The 21,670-nt window shown below is 33.0% G+C and overlaps 1 protein-coding gene across 1 annotated transcript in view; it reads left to right on the top strand.

Moving 5' to 3' along the window:
- LOC105620622 (facilitated trehalose transporter Tret1-like) overlaps positions 1–21,670 on the top strand; it is a 120,833-nt gene that overhangs the window by 71,119 nt on the left and 28,044 nt on the right. The window contains exon 5 of the mRNA XM_012202112.1: positions 2,511–2,799. Coding sequence (XP_012057502.1) covers positions 2,511–2,799 — 289 coding nt within the window. The remainder of the gene's footprint in view (positions 1–2,510; positions 2,800–21,670) is intronic.

A 21,670-nucleotide genomic window follows, 5' to 3' on the forward strand; every position in this document is an offset into this window, starting at 1 on the left:
GCGTTGAAACCACTCACACGTTCTTTCACTAATAGCAGCCTCACCATAAGTATTTGAGAGCATTCGATGAGCCTCAGCCGCAGATTTCTTCATATTGAAGCAAAAAACCTCCCGCAAATGACGAGAATTTGGCTCGTAAACTAACATTTTCGATCGAGAATAACTTTATGATGCAGACACAAATCGACTAATGTTTTTATGGGGTTATGTTGACATATGCCCAAGTTTATTGTACGTCTATGATCTATTTATTTCGACCACCACTTACCGCTAAGGCCATCTATAGGAAAACGGCGGAAGTTGTATACCTAATAACTTTTTAACGAGTTAAAATTTTCTTAAAGTCATTCATGATCATGACCTTGACAATATATGTCAAGGTCAAGATCATTGGGGGAGTCCCCTTTACTATATATTTATCAATTTTTTAAATATATATTATTTTAAAAAATTAAATTCTATTGTATCCGAGCCATTGCAGTAAACGAAAATCAGATTCAAAATCAGAGAGTTTTCACTTCTCGATCACGCCCGAACGCAAAGAAGAAGAAGCCATGTAACCTCGTATAGAAGCAACGTAACGAATGCAAAATTAACATTTACCTTCTCCTTTTACTTTGCATTCTTTGCAGAGAGTGGATCTATATATTAGAAAAGAAGTGCTTTTTCACTCTATTGGAGCGATTTCACTACATTTTATGAAGCATAATTTAACGCCTAATTATAGTGATGGATCACTCGAAATATACAGGCTAAATTTTAGATTTTAGTTGCACTTGAATTTCACTCGTTTTGAGAAATCTCACTTTTTCAGTTTTAGAGAGTAAATTTTCGCACATAGCAAGAATAGAGCAGTCTTTTGTTTTGAATGAAAACGCGTCAAATAAGCATAATTTCATTGAAATGAGGAACGTCTTTTAAATAATTACCTAAATAGCTTATACGAGAAATCGAATAACAGATGAATTGTTATTCGATAATAATAAATTGTTTATACACATGCGATTATAGCTCAGGGTTAGTATCTAAGGTTACCACTCCACAGGTCTTAGAATCGAACCTTGCTGAAACCTCGTGCGTTTTTAGAAATATGTATATGCGTATAAATGTTCGGTGTATATTACTCATGATGAATATATAACGTAAATATGAGAAAAAAAAGGCTTTGATTTTTTATTTCTTATATTTGTATCATATTTGCATTTTGGTATCTAGGTATTAATTGACAAATGGAATCCCTATTGGAAATTGTTGAAGACTATATATTACTTTACATAGAAAATTATGGTTGAAGATTTATCGATTCAAAACATTCATTAAAAACTATAGAAAAACTATAAAAAACTTCTATAATAAATTTTAGTTTTCTATAATAAATTTTAAGCAGGGTATATAAGTTAAAATTAAATATTGCAGATTATTATACAAATAAATTAAAATGTTTTGTAGTTAAAGATTAAAATAAGTATTTTTACATAGAGTAACTCCGGTATATACCGTATCTATCAAAAACTTAATTTATTAAGTATTATTTACTGTATTTAAAGTAACGAACTATTAGTAAAACTTTGTTTATTATTATGAAAAAAAATTAGAAATTCAAACTATTTATATTTCATCATAGACATATTAAAAAATGACTTTTTTAAACCCTTGCATTTTTGCCATATATCCCATAGAGATGGGATATGGCTATTCATAGGGGGAGGGGGGAAGATATGTCTCATAAGACATTTTCAAATAATATATAAATAAGACGTAAAATTACACAATAACTTATAAAATGTGTTTTTAAAGATTTATTAAGGAATAAGAATGATAAATATATATATGAAGTAATAAATAATAATTACAATCTTCCAGGATGTATTACAAGTGTTATGATATGAGGTACATATTTCATGTAATGCGTTTATTGTATTTAGCACTGAATTCAATCTGCGCACTTTGTATGCTTTAGGCATAAATCCCGCCTGTTAAAAATACCATATACCCAAACAGATGGGATATACAATAAAGACAATAAATTAAACAAAAAATACAAGAGCAAACTTATATTTTGTTATACAACATACTTTACTATTCCTCTACACTCATGTATTACGAAATAATCACTAAGTCTTTTGCACGATCTACAGTAATCATTTTATGTAGATTATGATTTATAATGGCGCTATTTAACAGTAACAAATCGATTCAACTCACAATAATTTCATTAATATTAACAGTAAGAAATCATAATACAATATACATCATAATACAATACTAATATAACATAAAGGCAACACTGTAACAGAGTAGTTGCGGGCAAATTACCTCCACTTCTTCTATTTTTTCTGACTTTTGCGGCGTAAATCTCACCGCGACGTATTTGCCGGAGTTACTCTAAAAGATAAATGTTGTAATAAAATAAGCCTTTCGCTCTAAAAATTATTTTAAAATTTCATAAAGTTATATTGCTTTTTATTATAATGTACGTGCATAAAATTTAAAGATACTTTTTTTTACAGATTACAATAAATGTCCTTAAAAACCGATATGTTGTTAGTTCTTTCTTTGCATGCTTTTTTGCGTTCCTGGCTCAACAATTAAGTGGCGTTAATATTATGATTTTCTACGCTTTAACACTCTTCAATGTTGGTGGATCAGGTGATTTAACCGGAAGCGAACAAACCGTCCTTATTGGTGGAGTACAAATATTGTCTTGTTTCCTAGCGATGTGTCTAATAGACGTAGTCGGACGGCGAATATTGCTAATTGTATCTTCGGTACTTATGGGATTATTCCTTATACTGTTAGGTAAACGATTTTTTATAATGGTAATGTCTGTCAAATAATATGCATGTCTAACTCTTTTAATCTTTCAGTATCATTCTATAATTTGTTACATACATACCTGAATATATTGTGAAAAATATCGCATAAAAATTAGTTATTACATTTTTTTTTAATGCAAACATTAAGAAATATAAACATAAATCATAAGGTAAAATGATAAACTTTTACATTAGGGGATCATCTTCGATGATCTTAATCTTGACATATATTGTCAAGATTAAGATCATCATGATCTTGAATAACCTGTAACAGGTTTTAGCAGTGGTTGCCATTCGTTAAAAAATTATTAACAAAATAAGTTTAAAAAAATAACGTCTCTTTTCTACTATATAGAACAAAATATATAGAACAAAAATTTTCTGTTTTAAAATATTGGAAGTACAAATTAATTCGGTCCGTTTTTTTGTGCATTTATTTCAAAATAAAATGAATGAACAAATCAATTAAAGTATTGTCCATAGTTGCCTACTACTTTTTCCCATCTCTCAGGCAATTTTCGAATTCCATTTCGAAATAATGATTCGTCTTTGGAGGCGATTCAATTTTGGAGCCAATTTTCGATTTCTGCGAAAGAAGTGAACCGGTGACTTGCTGCATCCTTCGGAACAACCAGTAATCAGAAAAAGCAATATCCGGAGAATACGGCGGGTGCGGTAAAACATCCCATTTGAACGGTTCCAAATTGGCCGAGCGTTGTCATAAAGAAGAATAATTTTATCACGTCTTTGCCCGTATTCCAGCCGTTTTTCTCGCAATGCACGGCTCAAACGATGCACGGATCAATCAATCGTAGCCGATACTGATCGCCCGTAATGGAATCGCCAGGTTTCAGCAACTCATAATAAACAAGACCCTTTTGATCCCACCAGGGCAAGATCTTCGAATCATGAATATTCGGCCGTGGTGTTGATGTTGAGGTCGATGGCAATAATTGATCGGGTTTAGCGTAGTATTTTTTCTTCTTGGGGTTGTCGTAAAATATCCACTTCTTATCTCCAGTCACAATCCAATGCAAAAAGCCTTTTCTATGTTGTCTTTGAATCAGCTGTTCGCAAATGAAAAATCGCCTTTTAATGTCTCTCGGTTTCAGTTCATAAGGCACTCAATTTCCTTGTTTTTGAATCATTCCCAGAAACGGCTTGTTGAGTTACTCCCCCAATGATTCTGCAAGCTCCTCTTGCGTTTGACTCTGATCTTCTTCGAGTAATGCCTCTAATTCTTTGTCTTCGAATTTTTTTGGCTGTCCAGAACGAGGCTTGTCTTCAACGCTGAAATCTCCATCTTTGAAACGTCGAAACCATTCCCTATTTATCAGTTGGAGCAGTGTCACCATAAACTTCGACAAGCATTCGACGGGCTTCACTTTTCTTCCAATTAAAGCAAAAAATCAAAACCTCCCGTAAATGCTGCTTGGTTAACACAAAATTTGACATTTCAAACATAGTAAAAATCAAGGTTTTTATATGAAACTCAAAGCGATATAAACTGAATATTATTAGCAGATGTATAACCTCTCTGAAACCGCCAAAATCAGCTGTCACATTCACAACAGCTCAAGCAATCTTTAGGGAAACGGACCGAACTCATTTGTACTCCCAATAGATTTCCTGCTTTAAAAATAAAAATTTTCTTTGAATACGTTTTCTCATAATTTTTGTTATTATTAATAGTTATTATATAATTATCATATAGCGCTTAAGAGCGCATGACTTTCTACGCGAAGCGACTTTCATCCCACTTCTCCTCTGCCAAGGGACACGATTTTCCACACAAAACAAGTTTTATTATATTTTATTAAAATAGAGATATGGATAATATTTTGCTATAATATTAGGTGTACAATTTTGCTTCCGCCGTTTTTTTTCCGAAATTCTTTATTGTAAAAAACTGATTATACATTTATGATTCAAAGTATTGTCCATCGCTGGCCACTACTTTCTCCCATCTTTCGGGTAGCGTACGAATCCCGCGTCGAAAAAACTGGTCATCTTTTGAGGCTATCCACGAATCGATCCAATTTTTTACTTCTTCATAAGACCGGAAGTGCTGGTCAGCCAGGCCGTGTGCCATCGAAACAAGTGATAGTCAGAGGGAGCAACATCTGGAGAATACGGCGGGTGGAGTAGGACTTCCCAGTTCAACGTTTCCAAATATGTCTTGACTACTTTCGCAACATGGTTGCGGGTATTGTCATGCTGCAAAATCACTTTATCGTGTCTCTCGTTGTATTGCGGCCGTTTGTCTTTCAATGCTCGGCTCAAACGCATCAATTGCATTCGATACCGATCGCCTGTGATTGTTTCAGTCGGTTTTAACAGTTCATAATACACTACGCCGAGCTGGTCCCACCAAATACAGAGCATGACCTTGGAGCCGTAATATTCGGTTTGGCCGTGGAAGAAATCATGGCCGGGAACTCCCTATAATTTTCTGCGCTTGGGATTATCGTAATGAATCCATTTTTCGTCCCCAGTCACAATGCGATGCAGAAATCCCTTTCGTCTTTGCCTTTCAAGCTGTTCACAAGCAAACAAACGCCGTTCAACATTTCTCGGCTTCAATTCGGCATCCAATTTCCTTGCTTCTGAATCATTCCCATGGCTTTGAGGCGTTTTGAAATGGCTTGTTGAGTTACTCCCAATGATCGTGCCAATTCTTCTTGATTTTGACACGAGTCTTTCTCAAGTAATGCCTCCAATTCTGCATCTTCGAAAACCTTCTCTCTTTCACTATGCCGGTCTTCGACATCAAAATCACCGTTCTTGAAGCGTTGAAATCACTCACAACACGTTCTTTCACTAATAGCGGCCTCACCATAAGTATTTGAGACCATTCGATGAGCCTCAGCTGTAGATTTCTTCATATTGAAGCAAAAAATTAAAACCTCCCGCAAATGACGAGAGTTTGGCTCGTAAACTGACATTTTCAATCGAGAATAACTTTATGATACAGACACAAATCGACTAATGTTTCTATGGGGTTATGTTGACAGATGCCCAAGTTTATTGTATAACGTCTATGATCTATTTATTTCGACCACCACTTACCGCTAAAGCCATCTAAACGGCGGAAGCAAAGTTGTACACCTAATATTAAAAATTACATTTATATGTTCTTTAAAGGAAATTTTTTTAAAGCAGGAAAAATCTATTAAACCTAATCTTAAAGTAAATCTAAGTAAAGCAGAAAATTTTTGTTCTATATATAGTAGAAAAAAGACGTTATTTTTTTAAACTTCTTTTATACCTTTTTAACGAATAGTGATTATAATAGCTAAAAACTTATTAGAGGTTATTCAGAGTTATAACCTTGACAACGTATATCATGATCAAGATATTGAAAAGGTATCCCTTAATGTAAAAAAAAAGTTTACCAATGTTAACATAAAGCGCTACACATATTATTGATGTCGGGAACTAATTAAATGTGCGCGAAATTAACTAATATATCTTTAAAAATTCATTCAAAGTGTAATGTTATAAGAATTACCTTATGGTTTTTATAATAGATAGTAAATAGCATTAGATTTCATGAAAAAAAATGCGGACACATTTAACTTCAACTGAACGAAAAGTAGTTTTTGAAGTTAAATGTGTCCGCAGGACATTGTTGTTCAATCATTATGTTATAACAATTCTTTTATTGCATAAATTTAGGAATAAACATAGAAATGTTTAAAAATTTATCAAATCTTACAAATGATCCCGAATAGATTTATTTGTTTTAAGTATTAAAATAAAGTATAAAATAGTATACATATTTTTATGCAAAAAGTGTTACAATTCATAATTTAACTGTTTTTTATTGCTAAATGTTTAATTTTCATTAATTTATTTTAATTATTTATTTTAATTATCATTGATTTTTAACTATCACTAATCTTTAATAAACTTGAATATGTTAACATTGCATCCAGTATTAGACCCTAGAACTAGATGGGGATCATCAATTATAATTTCATTATACATATTACGATATTTTTACTATTGTTATGGGATGTAATAATGCCATCAAAAAGGGTAAAGCATTTGATAAATTAATCCGCAATTAGTCCTTGCTAACGTTAAATATTAACAGAAAGTTCGATTTATTCGTATTATTACCAATGTATCGAATGTTTCGGAATAATAAAAGAATCGTCGCAGAATGTGCAAATGTCGATGTTAATATTCAGAATATTATGTGAATACTCATTATATATTTTACGAAAATCGCGACCGAGCGATTACACATTTCTCTCGATAGAGGACCGCGACGAGTAAAGAGCATTTACTCATATACAAGAATTACCTGGAAAAGAAGGAATATAAGGAGCGCACTTCGTCTGTGAAATGAGCTTCAAGACAAAAATACATTAAATTAAGTATTTTTCAAAGTAAGATTTTGTTTAAAAATTGATTTACAGACGACCTGATCTGGAATTTTTGGAAAAATTAAAATTTTGCGGAATATATATGGAACATTCTTGAAATATGTAACAATAGATAAATGAAATTTTTAACTGACATTTGAATGTTTCTTTTACATAAACATTATGTAAATATTCTGAATATTTTTAAATATTCTTGGAACGTTTTTTGAGGATTTTAGGAACATTTTATGAATATTTCAACTTTCCAAAAATATTTGGCATTTGTTGAGACATGGGATCTAATTATGGATTATTATTACTTTATTTAATTCAAATTAAAATATATAAAACAATAATGAAATAGAATAAAATTATCCAAAACTTATACATATATGTATGATCAAGCATGATTGTTAACTATCTTATTACCAGGTATTTAAATATGAAACCGGAATTTACCAATAGATGGCCATAGCTGTCAATGTAGTCGTCAGATGGCGCCATTGACGCCATTTCCTTGTTCTGACATCTGACAAAGATTTTCAACTCACAACAATATAAGTTTCATACAACAGTATAGTTTGTAATAGTGTTGAACATGTCGAATTTTGTGCCTGGAAACTACGATTTGCGGACAGCATTGATTTTCTGTTACCATTTGAAGAAAACTGTTGCAGAATCACATCGAATGCTTGTCGAAGCTTACGATGAGCATACTCTTGATAAATCACAGTGCTTTGAGTGGTTTAAAAAATTCAAAAGTGGCGATTTTGACATGAGAAACAAAGAACGTGGAAAACCATCGAAAAAATTTGAAGACAGCGAATTGCAAACATTGTTGGATGAAGATGACGCTCAAACTCAACAACTCGCGGATCAATTGAATGTGACACGAAAAGCCATCTCCATATGTTTGAAATCCATGGGAAAGATCCAGAAGATGGGAAAATGTTCCACATGAACTGAATGAAAGACAGCAGGAAAATCGAAAAACCACTTGCGAAATGCTGCTCGCCAGGTACAAAAGAAAATCATTTCTCCATCGAATTATGATGAAAAGTGGATATATTTTGAGAATCCTAAGCGTAAAAGGGGTATCATGGGTAACTCCAGGGATCATGGGTAACTCCAGGCGAACCATCGACATCGACTGCAAGGCCAATTTGCTATGGACGGAAGACAATGCTTTGGTGGGATCAGAAAGGTGTCTATTATGAGCTGCTAAAACCTGCCGAAACCGTTAATACTGAACGCTACCGACAACAAATGATCAATTTGAATCAAGCTTTTGTGAAAAACGATCGGAATATCAAAAAAGGCAACACAAAGTGATTTTGATTTCATGATAATGCACCATCATACACAGCAAAACTGGTCAAGGAAACGTTTGAGACGTTTGGTTGGAAAATGGAATAGGAGAAGAAGCCGATTTTGCAAGGATAAAACCGGCAAAATTACTGCACGTGATTACCAAATTTCGCAAGTCACTAAGGAGCCAGTATAGGGCTGATTTAATAAATTTGCAAATTAAAGAATTCAAGAAAAGAAAAACTAAATTTCTTTTCGACACTGGAGCAGCAGTAACTCAAAACTAGGAGAGGAGAAACGTTAATATATGAAGATAAGATGACTTTAACTGGAATTACAGGACACGAAATAGCTGTCATAAGAAAAATAACTGCTACTATTAGATGAATGCCAGATACAGCATCCCATGTAAGTAAGTGCAGATGATTTTCCAATCGACTACGAAGGCATACTTGGAGTTGATTTCTTGTGAAAACCTCTTGCAAAATGCGATTACAGCAACAAGCTTTTAAAAATAGGAGACAGAATAGTGAAATTATATCCCTACAAAATAATAAAAATCAAGCTAGGCAATCATAGAAGCCACCACAACTATGAACAATACAAGAATAATTCAAACCGAAGAAGCGCAATCAGGAGTACGTAAACTGTCTGATACAGCTAAAAAAATCATCTTTGATTAACATTATAAATACCACGGAGACGCATGAAGAAATGCAAGTACCTTGCATAACTCCGATAGAAATAGCGTCAGAAGACATTTGTGAATCGTCTATACAAAAGGAAAAAGAAGAAGAAATTAAGACATTAATTTCAAGAACTATCTGCATCGAAAATACATTCGAGTTAAAGCATTTAAATGCTGAGAAAAAAAAGAGCATAACAGAAATCTGCACAGTATGTACAATAACATATTCCATTTGAAAGGAGATCCACATCAATATTGTTTGATGCATATCAATATTGTTGCACATGAAATTCACACACAGGTAGACAGTGCGACCGTTAATGTGAAATCATATCAGATACCCGAGAAGCATAAGAAAGAAGTGCACAAGCAAATACGTAAATGCTTAACGAAATAATATGACCAAGCAATAGTCAGTGGAACGCGCCATTACTTGTAGTACCCAAAAAGAAGACACAACAGGAACACTTAAATTATGCATAGTCGTTGAGTTTAGAAAATTGAACGATTTGACTATAGGTAATTCTTTTCCGCTGCCTAATAAAAATCGATATATTGGATTGGAACTAGAAAAAAACGCTAAATATTTTACTACATTAGATCTAGCGTCTGGTTATCAAATTCCCATGACTGAGTCGGATAAAGGCAAAACTGCTTTTTCAACCGCTTATGGGCATTACGAATTCAATAGGATGCTCTTTGAACTGAAAAATGCGTCAGCCACTTTTCAAAGATTAATGAATTCCGTTCTGATTGAGTTACAAGGTATTAAATGTTTAGTATATCTAGATGACATAGTCGTGTACGGAGTCGGTTTACAGGAGCACAATCGCGCGCAGCTCATCGAATATTCAATAAGCTGAGACAGCATAAACTAAAATTACAGTCTGAGAAATGCGAATTTCTCAGAAAAGAGGTTTTTTTTATCTAAGACATAAAAACCGATGACGAGATTAAACCAGATCCGACTAAATAAGAAGCTATTTAAATTTCCTATTCCAGTAAAAATAAAAGATTCGTAAAAATACAAGCATTCGTTGGATTAGCAGGATATTACAGAAAATTTATCGAAAATTTTTCCAAGATCACAAAACCTTTAACTAAACTGATAAAGAAAGGAGAATCATTCGTATTCGGAAGTCGAACAACAAAATGCTAAAAAGTAAATTGATTACTGCATCCGTGCTCCAATATCCAGATTTCACATGAGAATTTCTTGTGACTACGCATCTGATTACGCGATCGAGCCTATACTCTCTCAAGATATTTTGGATCAAGACAGCATACGCTAGTCGCATAATGTTAAGAGCGGAGAGTAATTACAATACTACCGAAAAAGAATTATTAGCCTATCGTTTGGGCTAAGCCCAGTTAAGCATTACCGACCATATTTGTGTGGCACAAAATAGTAACTGACCATAAGCCTTTATTGTGGTTGTTTAACATAAATGACCTTGAATCAAGATTAATCCGATAGAAATTCAACTAGAAGAATATGATTATTCATGTGCAGGCAAAATGCACATGAACGCACACGGACGCATTAAGCCGAGTGCATAAGTACTATTATCACCAGAAGATACGATAAACACACAAAAAAAACACGAAGGAAATAGCGATAAAATAAACGAATATATCAATGCAGATAAACAACGAATACTTTATAAATATCATAATTCGCTCTTAGGAGGACATCAAAGAAAGAATTATTAAATGGATTCTATTGAAACACATTGGCCAGTATTAACTAAATACGTAGAAAATTATATCGCGAGACATGCGAAACATGCCAGAAAAACAAATTAAAAGGAAGAACAAAAGCACTGGAGATCACAGATACAACTCGACAATCTTTCGAGAAATGTGCTTTAGACATCGTCGGCCCATTAACGATGAGCAACCATGGAAATAAATATATGGTATATTAATCTTTCACGATAATCTCACTAATTTCAGTAAAGCTATACCAAATCAAGAAGCCGCCGAAATAGACAAAACAATTTACATTCAAAATTATTTTTGAATATAGAGTAGCTGACAAAATACTGACCGATCAGGACACAAACTTCGTAAGTGGAATATTTAAAAATGTTTGTAAATTATTAAAAATCAATAAAGTACAGATAACTGCGTATTATCCTGAGAGCAACGATGCATTAGAACGCTCTCGTCGTATCCTGGCAGAATACTTGCGACATTACATAACGCGGATCAAACGGACTGGGATGAATGGGTTCCATACACCATGTTCACATACAACACTACTCCACACACTGCAAGGATATACTCCATTCGAATAAGTTTTTGGATACCAAGCAACGTTACCTTCTGCATTGACAAAATCTTCAAATCTTACGTACTCTTATGATGATTATGCCAAAAGTTAAAAGAGCGACTACGGGCGACCAATTGAATCGCTAGAGAACATATAATTAAAGCTAAACTAACTGCCAAATAACAATATGATAAAGACGCTAAAGCTATCTCATTCAAATTAGGAGACAAAATCCACATTGCTCCACGATGAAACTCTGCAAAGAGGTCAATCGAAAAAATTAGATACATTATGGGCAAGACCATATGAAATTGTAAGAAATTATCAATTACAAAATAAAAATAGAACAAAAAATTAAATGTATACACGTCAATCACCTAAAAGCATTTATCGAACACTAATAAAATAAAGAAGATGGAAGGAAAATGAATATATATGCTACGTATTATGATGAACCAAATAAACACCATTTTGAAATTCCCTCTAATTTCTTATCTAGAAATATGATATATTCAAGGTTATATCATTACCCACACTCGACTATGATAGTGTATTCTCTAATTGAAGTAGATCAGACCATAATAACCGTAGATAGTGAAAATCAGCATTATATGACGTTAACACGTGAAGATTTAAGCATAAGATGTAAACAAATTGATTATATCTGCGAACACATTAATCCTGTATACCACGAAAGCACAAATTCGTTACGTGAAATTCAATTGTATGTGCAAAATTCTAATTTTAAGATACTGTATAACACGCGATATATTGAATCTAATCATACCATATGAATAGCCCTCAAAAATCAACGATCATGATTATACTTCACCCCTTATGAACAAACAATTATTATAGATTGTAAAAATCGCGAGGAATATACTAGAACGAAAATTGTAAGAACGGGACAAATTGCGCTATACGGAGAATGTAAATTAACAATTGCGGACATGATTATAAAAACAATAGAAAGCTACAATCATTTAAACTCGCTTACCAAAGTACAATTTAATCCGTTTGCGAAAACAATTAGAGATAAGGACTTAAACTAATCGGAAGTAGTAAAATTAAGAAAAATTATTCGCGATCCGACGAAATTAATGGATCAAAGCATCAAACTACAAGATATAACAGCAGAATTAGAAAACGCACGAGATTCTGTCGAAACTCATTGTATATACAATTTCAAGTAACACTATTATAGAGTTATTAATTATTGTAATTAATTATTGTAATTATTATAATAATTGTATATACTATTAACAAACGAAAGAATCGCGATGCGAATGTAACAAAAGGCGTAAAAAAAGGAGATTTTCAGAAAACGTCAAACCTCCGTTTTCTTTTTTCAACGGGGAGAGAATGTTTTGATCCAAATAGGTCATACCCAAAATCTACGTCTGCAGAATTTCTGTAGATCAGCAATTAAAGCATCACAAATAAAGTCACCTACGATTTCAAAACCGACATACTTTTAAATGCAACTACGCATTAATTCCGCCTAACTTGTAAAAATAAAAGCGTAAGTCTCGAGCACTTCGGGGCCGTTCCGAATAGTCAAGAAGACACAATTACTGTGAGAATTTCCGTTATTGCGAGCGCTACTGCGAGATGTCGTAACACTCATAAGTGGAAATAAAATTTCTTACATCACGAACGCTGGCCTGTTAATTAGAGGAATTACCTCGAACCTTTATCGAACGACACCACAACCAATGCCCAATGTCTGATTCCGCCATGCCCTGAGCGGCATGTCGTACCTTGACGGTTAACGACTGACTCGTAAATTCTATAAACGATGCTTTGAGCGGCCCTTGCACCCTGAGCGGTACAACACATTAAATTGTTTTTTGAAATTACACTTTTTGCCGTGTTCTTCAGTAAGAATCTGGCAAGAGGGGAAAAAATGAATATTATTATTTTTAAATGATTTTTAAATAATGTTAGCTTTCTGTGGGGGGAGGAAAGGGACGTTAAACTTTCATTAACCTTGTTCTAAAGTTCTAATTATTGTCTTTAAGATTGAGAGTCCTTTTTTATATATTTATATGTAATTGGTAAATTTAAATCTTCAAAAAAAATTTAAATTTATTATACTCAGCAGGAACCTGATCTTGCAAGAAAAGAAAGACAACTTATCTTATTGTAAAAATTTTTTCTAAACGTTTTCGCATAGAATTGCGCATCGAAATTTCATAATACAATACAAGGGCACATTTGTGTAAAGCGTTATACTCCCCGAGAAAATTTTGAAATTTCTGATGAGAAAGGAATTTTTAATTGCCTTTAATTCAATAATTTTTGTGACATTTGTATTGCAATGCATAATTTTACAACCGCATAATTTCTTGATGTATGATGCAAGTAGAATAGCAAGATTTTAATCCCCTACGTGTTAGTGCGTATACATATACGATGTGTATTTGTGAAGGGGGGTCAGGGAGGGGGAAATGCATCTCACTGGGTCCGAGAGAGGAGAAAGCGCCATCGGGATCCATAATAGAAAGGAAGGACATTCGTTCCTTCTCTTTGTCACCCGTTGCGTTCTATTATCCTCTCTCTCTCTTCTATCTATTGTCCTCTCTGTCCCGCCCGTTGTAATCCTAAAACTATTATTTACGCTCTCTCTTCCTCCCGTTATGCTCTCTCTCACATCGTTGTTTCTTTTTTCGCACGATTTTATTGAATAGATACGATAAATATATTATGAATTTTTAATGATGCGACTTAGTAACTAATTATAATAATATTTTTATGAATCTTTAATAATATATCTAGTAACAATAATTGTGATAACATTTTTTTTTAAATATTTTTAAATAAATGTAATACAAATGATTAAGCACGCTTTCTTATTGACTAATTCAATACTACGAAGATATGAAGAAGAAGTGGCGAAGATACTAGGAATAAAATAATTTTAGAAGAAAGGAATATATTTTTTAACATACATTTGTTTATCATGTAATGCAGTATGTACAATATAATCTAAACCATAGTCTATTAGTTCACATTCTATAACAGAATTTCTATCATAAATTTTGTACAAAGTGTTTGTTGTAGCTTCGCTTTTATTAGTAATACAATTTATTAGTAATACAATTTATTAGTAATATAATTTTGTCTTAAAAATGACACCAAATATTTGAATTTCTTACTAACACCTTGCGTATATTGACTCAGTTCATAGAATGACATATTCAATATATTGCTCAAGCTGAAATAAGAAAAGCACAATTGTTGGTTTCATATACAAACATGTGTCATTTAATGTTAATTTCATGTTAATCATATATTTTAACAAGTTCCACATTAGATCTTGAATTGATGATGATGATGGAATTGTTGACTGCATTAATCATTCGATATCTGCATACTTCTCAATGAACGTAGCATGAGCTACGAATGTAAAATGAGCTATGAACATGCGGTTGCCTCGATTATCACAAATCGCAATTTGCACATGAGATTCTACAACGATCCCAATGTTCAGGAATTTGTACATTGTCGATGTCAATGCATATTTCCCCATCAAGATATGAGGCATGATGACATGTAGCAAGATTCGAAGATATATTAGATGATGTTTGAGAAAATGCGCTGTGAAAAAAAAGAAAACATGTAAATAGATCTTACAAAAATACATAACGTATTTTTGTAAGTATTGGAATTAATCGTTAGAATTAATGCTCTACATATTTTGATTTCTTATGTTCTCTTTTGTAATATAATCTAGATTTAAATTGCATTATTCATATCTCGCGCCTTCATGATTCACATGTATATCGATTCATACGAGGGCATGTTACCATATTTTCTTTTTTATCCGCTACTTCCTTTTGTTCGTTTTCGTTGTATGACTCGTCATTAAGTGTGTAACAACCATGTTTATTATAATAATTAAAGATCCGAGTAAAGAAGTGTCGTCATTATTGCCTGCATCTACATTCCTAATCTCTCTACAGTAAGATCTATAAATAATATGTATAAGCAAATAATTTATAAAATTAAATAAATTTACTGTCTCTTGCACGCCTCATTCTGTTGAATTGGAACATAACCGTTCTGGCTTGAGATATTTTATTGGAGAACTTATAATTAGCAATAGTTATCTGAACTCTTTTGAAACTCTTTGAACGACTGATATGGTAACGTTGCTTATAGCTCATCTTTGAAACAGTGTTCTCTTCAAAATTTTTTTACACACCTTAAATTGAGGGACTTTTTTTTATATACATTATACTTTGAAGTACAGTTGCGACGTGGTCGAAAAATATCAAATTGACACATATCAGAATGCACTCTAACGATATCGAATCTTTTTTATCAAAGATCGGCGCTACAATAAAGTCTGTCTGCTCCTATTTTCTTTTCAAAAATGAATTTCGAGAAAAGAAATCAAAACATATTTAAAAAGAAATCTTATACTTTGCTTTTTAAATATGATACATTTCTTTCTGGCATTGTGACCATCAGTTATATATTTTAAACATATTTTGTAACGCACAATTATTAACATATTTTCCACATCGTACAGTATTAGTAATATCCAGATTATACATAAGATTATACATAAAGAATCTATATCTTTGTAATCAGCATCCAGAATCTCAATGGTCAAGTCGTTGCTATTGAGTATATCAACCAGCTATTCGCGTTTTTTAACATATACAAGAGCCTTATTGTCATTATTCTCTTCCACATCAATTACAACTCAGGCATTTCATCATGCTTCCCATTGCAATCTATGATGACAAGCACTTAGCCAGGAAGTGTAGTCCTTTTCGGATTTTGTCAAGAAATTCCATGGGACATATAAAAATGTTATGAGAAAATGGTTTTGTTTCTCAATAACGTCATTTCCTTCATGAAAAATTTCCTGCCAACGATAAATTCTTATACAACAATCAAATTAGATATGCACTAAGAAAACGTGTTTTCTTTATGTCATTGTGTTTAATGATATTTCAAAAAAATTTTTAATCGATTCCAGAAATGACATACATATCCTTTTGTTATTGAATGTCACGCTTACTGAATGTAAATAGACAAAATATGAAGACTTACTTGTAATATTGTTACATTAAAAATTCTTTAAATTAATGCTTTATAAATACGTAAGCTATAATATAATTTTTTATTATTGAATGCAAAAACGGTTATATTATGACATTTCTCAACGTGATCTGAATTTTTTTCACTTAATCTGAAGAATTTGTTACGTCTATATTTTAACAGTAATAAATTTCACATTAAATTTATTACAGATATGATGCATCTTCAAATCGTAATAAAAAAAAATGTAATTCTAAATGTATGAATAAATATAAAATACTAAAACGAATAATATGTTTTAATGTTTCCATGCAAACGTTCGCTACCGAAATCTAAGTTACCTTGAAGAATTCATTACTCGTGTAAATTTAATGTTAAAAACGTAATGAATTCTTTTTAAAGGTATAAGAGACCAATATCATTGATCAACCTAAAGCTGTTAAAAAATAAATACATTACTTCTTCGAACGTTTTTGCACTATCTATGTTCACTGCTATAATACCAAATCATTATTTAATAACAACAATTATTCAATGTTATAATAGAATTAATGAAATTGCTGCAAAATAATTTATTCATCTTATTATTGCGATCAATAACAAAGTTTCTACAGATACAATGATAAATTCGTGTCATTTATAGTTTTTTTTTAAATTTATTTCATATATTATACATTATTAATTTAGTTCTTTTTTCTTATATATTTACCTTACAATATATAATTTTATTTGTAAAAGATTTTTGTTTTTGATGTAAAATGCTTATAAGTAAAACTTCAACAAGAAATAACATTTATATATATATATATATATTGTATGTTACTTCTTTATACTACTTCTACATATTCAATAGAGTAATTTAATCGCAAAACATGTTGTGACATGTCATTTTCCGTAGAAAAAAATTTTTATATTACATTTATGCAAAATCATGATCTTCGTAACTGCGGTATATCGACGTCTCCGACTGAGAAGAACTTATGTACTTTCATCTGTTAAACTTAAATCATTAACCGAAAAATTAACCGAAAATGTTTTACTATTAATATATCTCGTATATCCACTAAAACATGTTGATAGTATTAATGAAATCAAAACATTACTATGACAATTATCAAATATATATCAAATTATCGTCGAATGTCTATCAAATCAATGTCTATCAAAAACATCTATCGAATCAATGTCAAACACCTATCGAACCGTTATCGAACGTTTATTGCATCACTTTTAACTCTAACTATATACATTGGATTCCCAGAAATCTTAACTTTACTAAATCGAGATCTTTTCGTATTTCTGAACTTTTCTTTTTCTTTGATCCGAGTTGTCGAACGGTTCAGTCGTATGCGGAAGACCGAAATATTAAAACACACACACACACACACACACACACACACACACACACACACACACACACACACACACACACATACACACACACACACACACACATTCATATATACGTTTATACATACACACTTATTTACATGCATACATGCATATATGCATTCATGCATACGCTTATACATATATACAGATATACATGTTCGTACATACGTTCATATATACATACATACGTACGTAAAACTCAGTAGTGTATAATGAAATACTCGGGATCTAGTTCAATGCGTATGAAGATATATATGTACGAATGAACATATGTATACATATCTTCGTACGCATTGGATTAGATCCCGAGTATTATTATACACTACTGGATCTTATGCGCGCGATGCGATGTTCAATCATACTCATGTCAACTTCAAACGTCTTACCGACGTTGACATGGTTCTATTCGTTGAATACATATACATGGCAGCGGTCTGCTTCAGTGCTCCAACAGATATGCAAAGGCCATAACATGCATGTACCTTTTGTTACTTATTGTTAGGTAAATTTCTTTTCGCTATTCGCCGATGCATAGCATGTAAATTCCTAGTAGGCCATTACAGCCTAATTTTTCGAAAAACGCTTTACGTTGAAGCTTATCGTACATTATTCTCGGAAACCGGCATTCACTTTCTGAATGAGGATAATTCTATAAATAGAGACGATTACGCCAACGGCTACTTTTTTCGCTTTCGATCTTACTTCAGATCTATCCGCTAATTACGCAGGGCATTGGAATCTTGCGAAACACGGAAGCTTACGATTAGAAGTGAGATTCGAAAAAGCTCTTTCTGATTATTAATCTATGCCGAATTTGATAACATTTTAGAAATCATCTCTTCGCGTTAAGTCATTGTCGACTTTTTCGGTTAGCCCTATGACTGCCGAGAAAATTATTTTCCCCCCACTACACATTTTTTGTCTAATTGCCCGCAAGATGACGAAACAGCTTCAATCTTGCTCATGAACCGGCGCAGAATTTTTTTATGACGTAAAAAGAGTAGCGAAAATTCAAATATCATAATGGATATACATAATCATCAACATAAAAGGTTTTCGCGATGTCGAATCGCGATTTCTTTCGAAATTAAGTCGAAGAAAATTTTATTCGACTTAATTTCGAAAGAAATCGCGATTCTTGCGATTAATGCAACGATCAGACACTGGATTATGATACCTTATCCATTTGGCGATTTATCGAGAAAGTAAGAGAGAAAGCAATGACTTATACGGAATTATTACGAAATCGAATGGTTCGACGGAAACGTCAATTCTAAATATTTTACGATATAATTATGAGACATTATACGTCACGCACGCTATAGCAGGGAACAAGAGAAAGCACGCTATCTGAGTAATCTACTCTCGAGAAACGTATATAATCTGGAAGAAATTTCTCTGACTTTAAAAAATCTATCAGATTTCGAAAAACGTGGATAGCGCTGTACACATTACGGATTTCGAACCATTGAATCACATTGCGTCTTACGTAACGCTTACAAATTGAAACGTTGGCTAACTATACGAAACAGTAGCAATTCAAGCTACGATAGCCTTCCCTTAGAAGATTGGAGTAAGAGCGACGTCGAGAGCGAAAAGACAGACAGCGGAAATTTTTAATTCCATTTAAAAATCAGAAACATGATATATTTTACAACATCGAAGTCTGAAGGAAAAATATCGTGACAGAAAAGTCTGATCAAAGCGAGGACGAACAAGTGATAGGCAAGGAGAAAAAAGATCTTCCAAAATTCGTTTCGTTGACGGATAGAGATAAAGCTAACATTAGCGTTTCGTCAAATTTTGAGAACTCTATAACGCATGTGCCGACAAAAGAGATAAATTCTGAATTTGCGCAAACATTTCCTCTCTCACGCACTCCGAGAAATGAATTCATTGAAAGATTTAAATGCATTATATCATCTCAGTGACCGATGAAGGGGTCTATCTTATCGACCGATTGCCGAGGGTGTGGACGAGGTCGACATTGTTAATACAGACAATCGTTAATACAGACGAACCGATCGATCTAGCCATCACTGAGTCGCCTTCTATATCGACGAACACTGTACAGGAACATATTTCGACAGCTTGCCGCCCTTAAATTCCTCAAGGTTCCTCTTACGATGCCGAAACTCCACCACGTATCATTGGAATACAGCGACGCTGCAAGGAATTTTTCAAACTTGCGGGCAATACTGTTGTGTATTTCTATATTTTATGTGTAATGGTTATAATCTTAGTCAGTTTCTTAGTCTGATTACCTCTGATTGTAAACGCAATGATCATACAGTTATTTCATAAATTTTTTTCTTCATTGTAAACATAAAGAAGTAAATTCTCATGCTATATGCCATCATGTTCAATCATCTACTCTTTTAAAAAATAAAACATAAAACAAATATTTTATGTAATATCACTTTTTTCTTTTTAAAATAAACATTTTTGATTATGTAAATTTCGTTTATTTTTTACAATCTCGTTTTTTCTAATCTCGTCCCCTTTTACATTAGTTATCTTTTCTCACGTTCCAGATTTAGATAATGTTCATTAAAAATAAAATATAGAAAAATTTTTCTTTTAAAATAATGTTCGTATCAACGCATCGATTACGACGTGCCGGCATAAACTTGTTCATTTCTGTTTTATCTCCCTTTCTCCCTAATGCAAGGACCTCCCGAAAATACTTGTGAAAGTCTTCGTCATAAATAATAAGGAAAAACCTTTTCATTAAAATGTCAGTACGCTGGTGACATTGAGCCGCTGCAGCAAAAAACCTGCAGAACAAAAAACTGTGTGCTATTCATATCCATTGCCCGCATCTTTTTTCCTCCCCTCGTAACGAAAAAATGTTTCAGTCCTGATTTACCTTGGTGCCACAATATTCATCCCTGCTATCACCCCCACTCTTCTCCAGTCACCGCAGGCGATTATGGACAGAGCGCAATGAGCAGCCATGGACCGGACCAATCAAAACGCACTATTTAATTACCTCACACCCTCACGTTACCAACCAATCAGAGCGCGCCATTTTCCAGACAGGCCACGCCCTCGGCACAGGAGTAGTGGGGGTTTGTTTTGACGGCCTATAGCTGCTCATATATTACTGACATAACAATATTAAAGTAAATGTTTTATTTAATGATAAATTTATATCAGGTGATAAACGCGAATAAAAGTGTCAGTACGAAAAACTATGAACTCTTTAATACATCCGATTTACAAGAATGGTACGCGTCGTGCATTGTCGAACCCATCTTAGCACCGCTCGAGAAATTTCAGGAGCGCGATAGCGGGTGGACCTACTCTATCGCGTATAAATTTGTAACATAAACAAGTACAATCCATTGCATATTGGATATCACATTATCGAAGGAAATTAAAATGAAGAAAGCGATAATCAATGTGCAATTTTTAGGCAACGCGTGTTTTGCCTGATCGGTGGTAGCCGCTCTACACCCGGCTCAATATAAATCGAGAGTCATCATATCCACATTATACGACGGTATTAAATTTTAGACATCTAGTTTTCAATGACGTTGAATCAAATTAAATAATTTGAAAATCTCAACGACATCTCCATCAGCGAGAAGCAAAAAAAAAGACGATTCTTCCTTTATAGCTCACCGATATGAAGAGGGACAAGCACGTCAATTTTTAAATGCAGAATCCACAGAACAATAACGCGGAGCATTTTGTGTGAATCAAGGATCTATCTCGTCTTATGAGTTCGTAACTCAGCAAAAAAGAGCGCATGAAGTAC

The sequence above is a fragment of the Atta cephalotes genome, assembly GCF_000143395.1.
Source record: "Atta cephalotes unplaced genomic scaffold scaffold00027, whole genome shotgun sequence".
Taxonomy (NCBI): domain Eukaryota; kingdom Metazoa; phylum Arthropoda; class Insecta; order Hymenoptera; family Formicidae; genus Atta; species Atta cephalotes.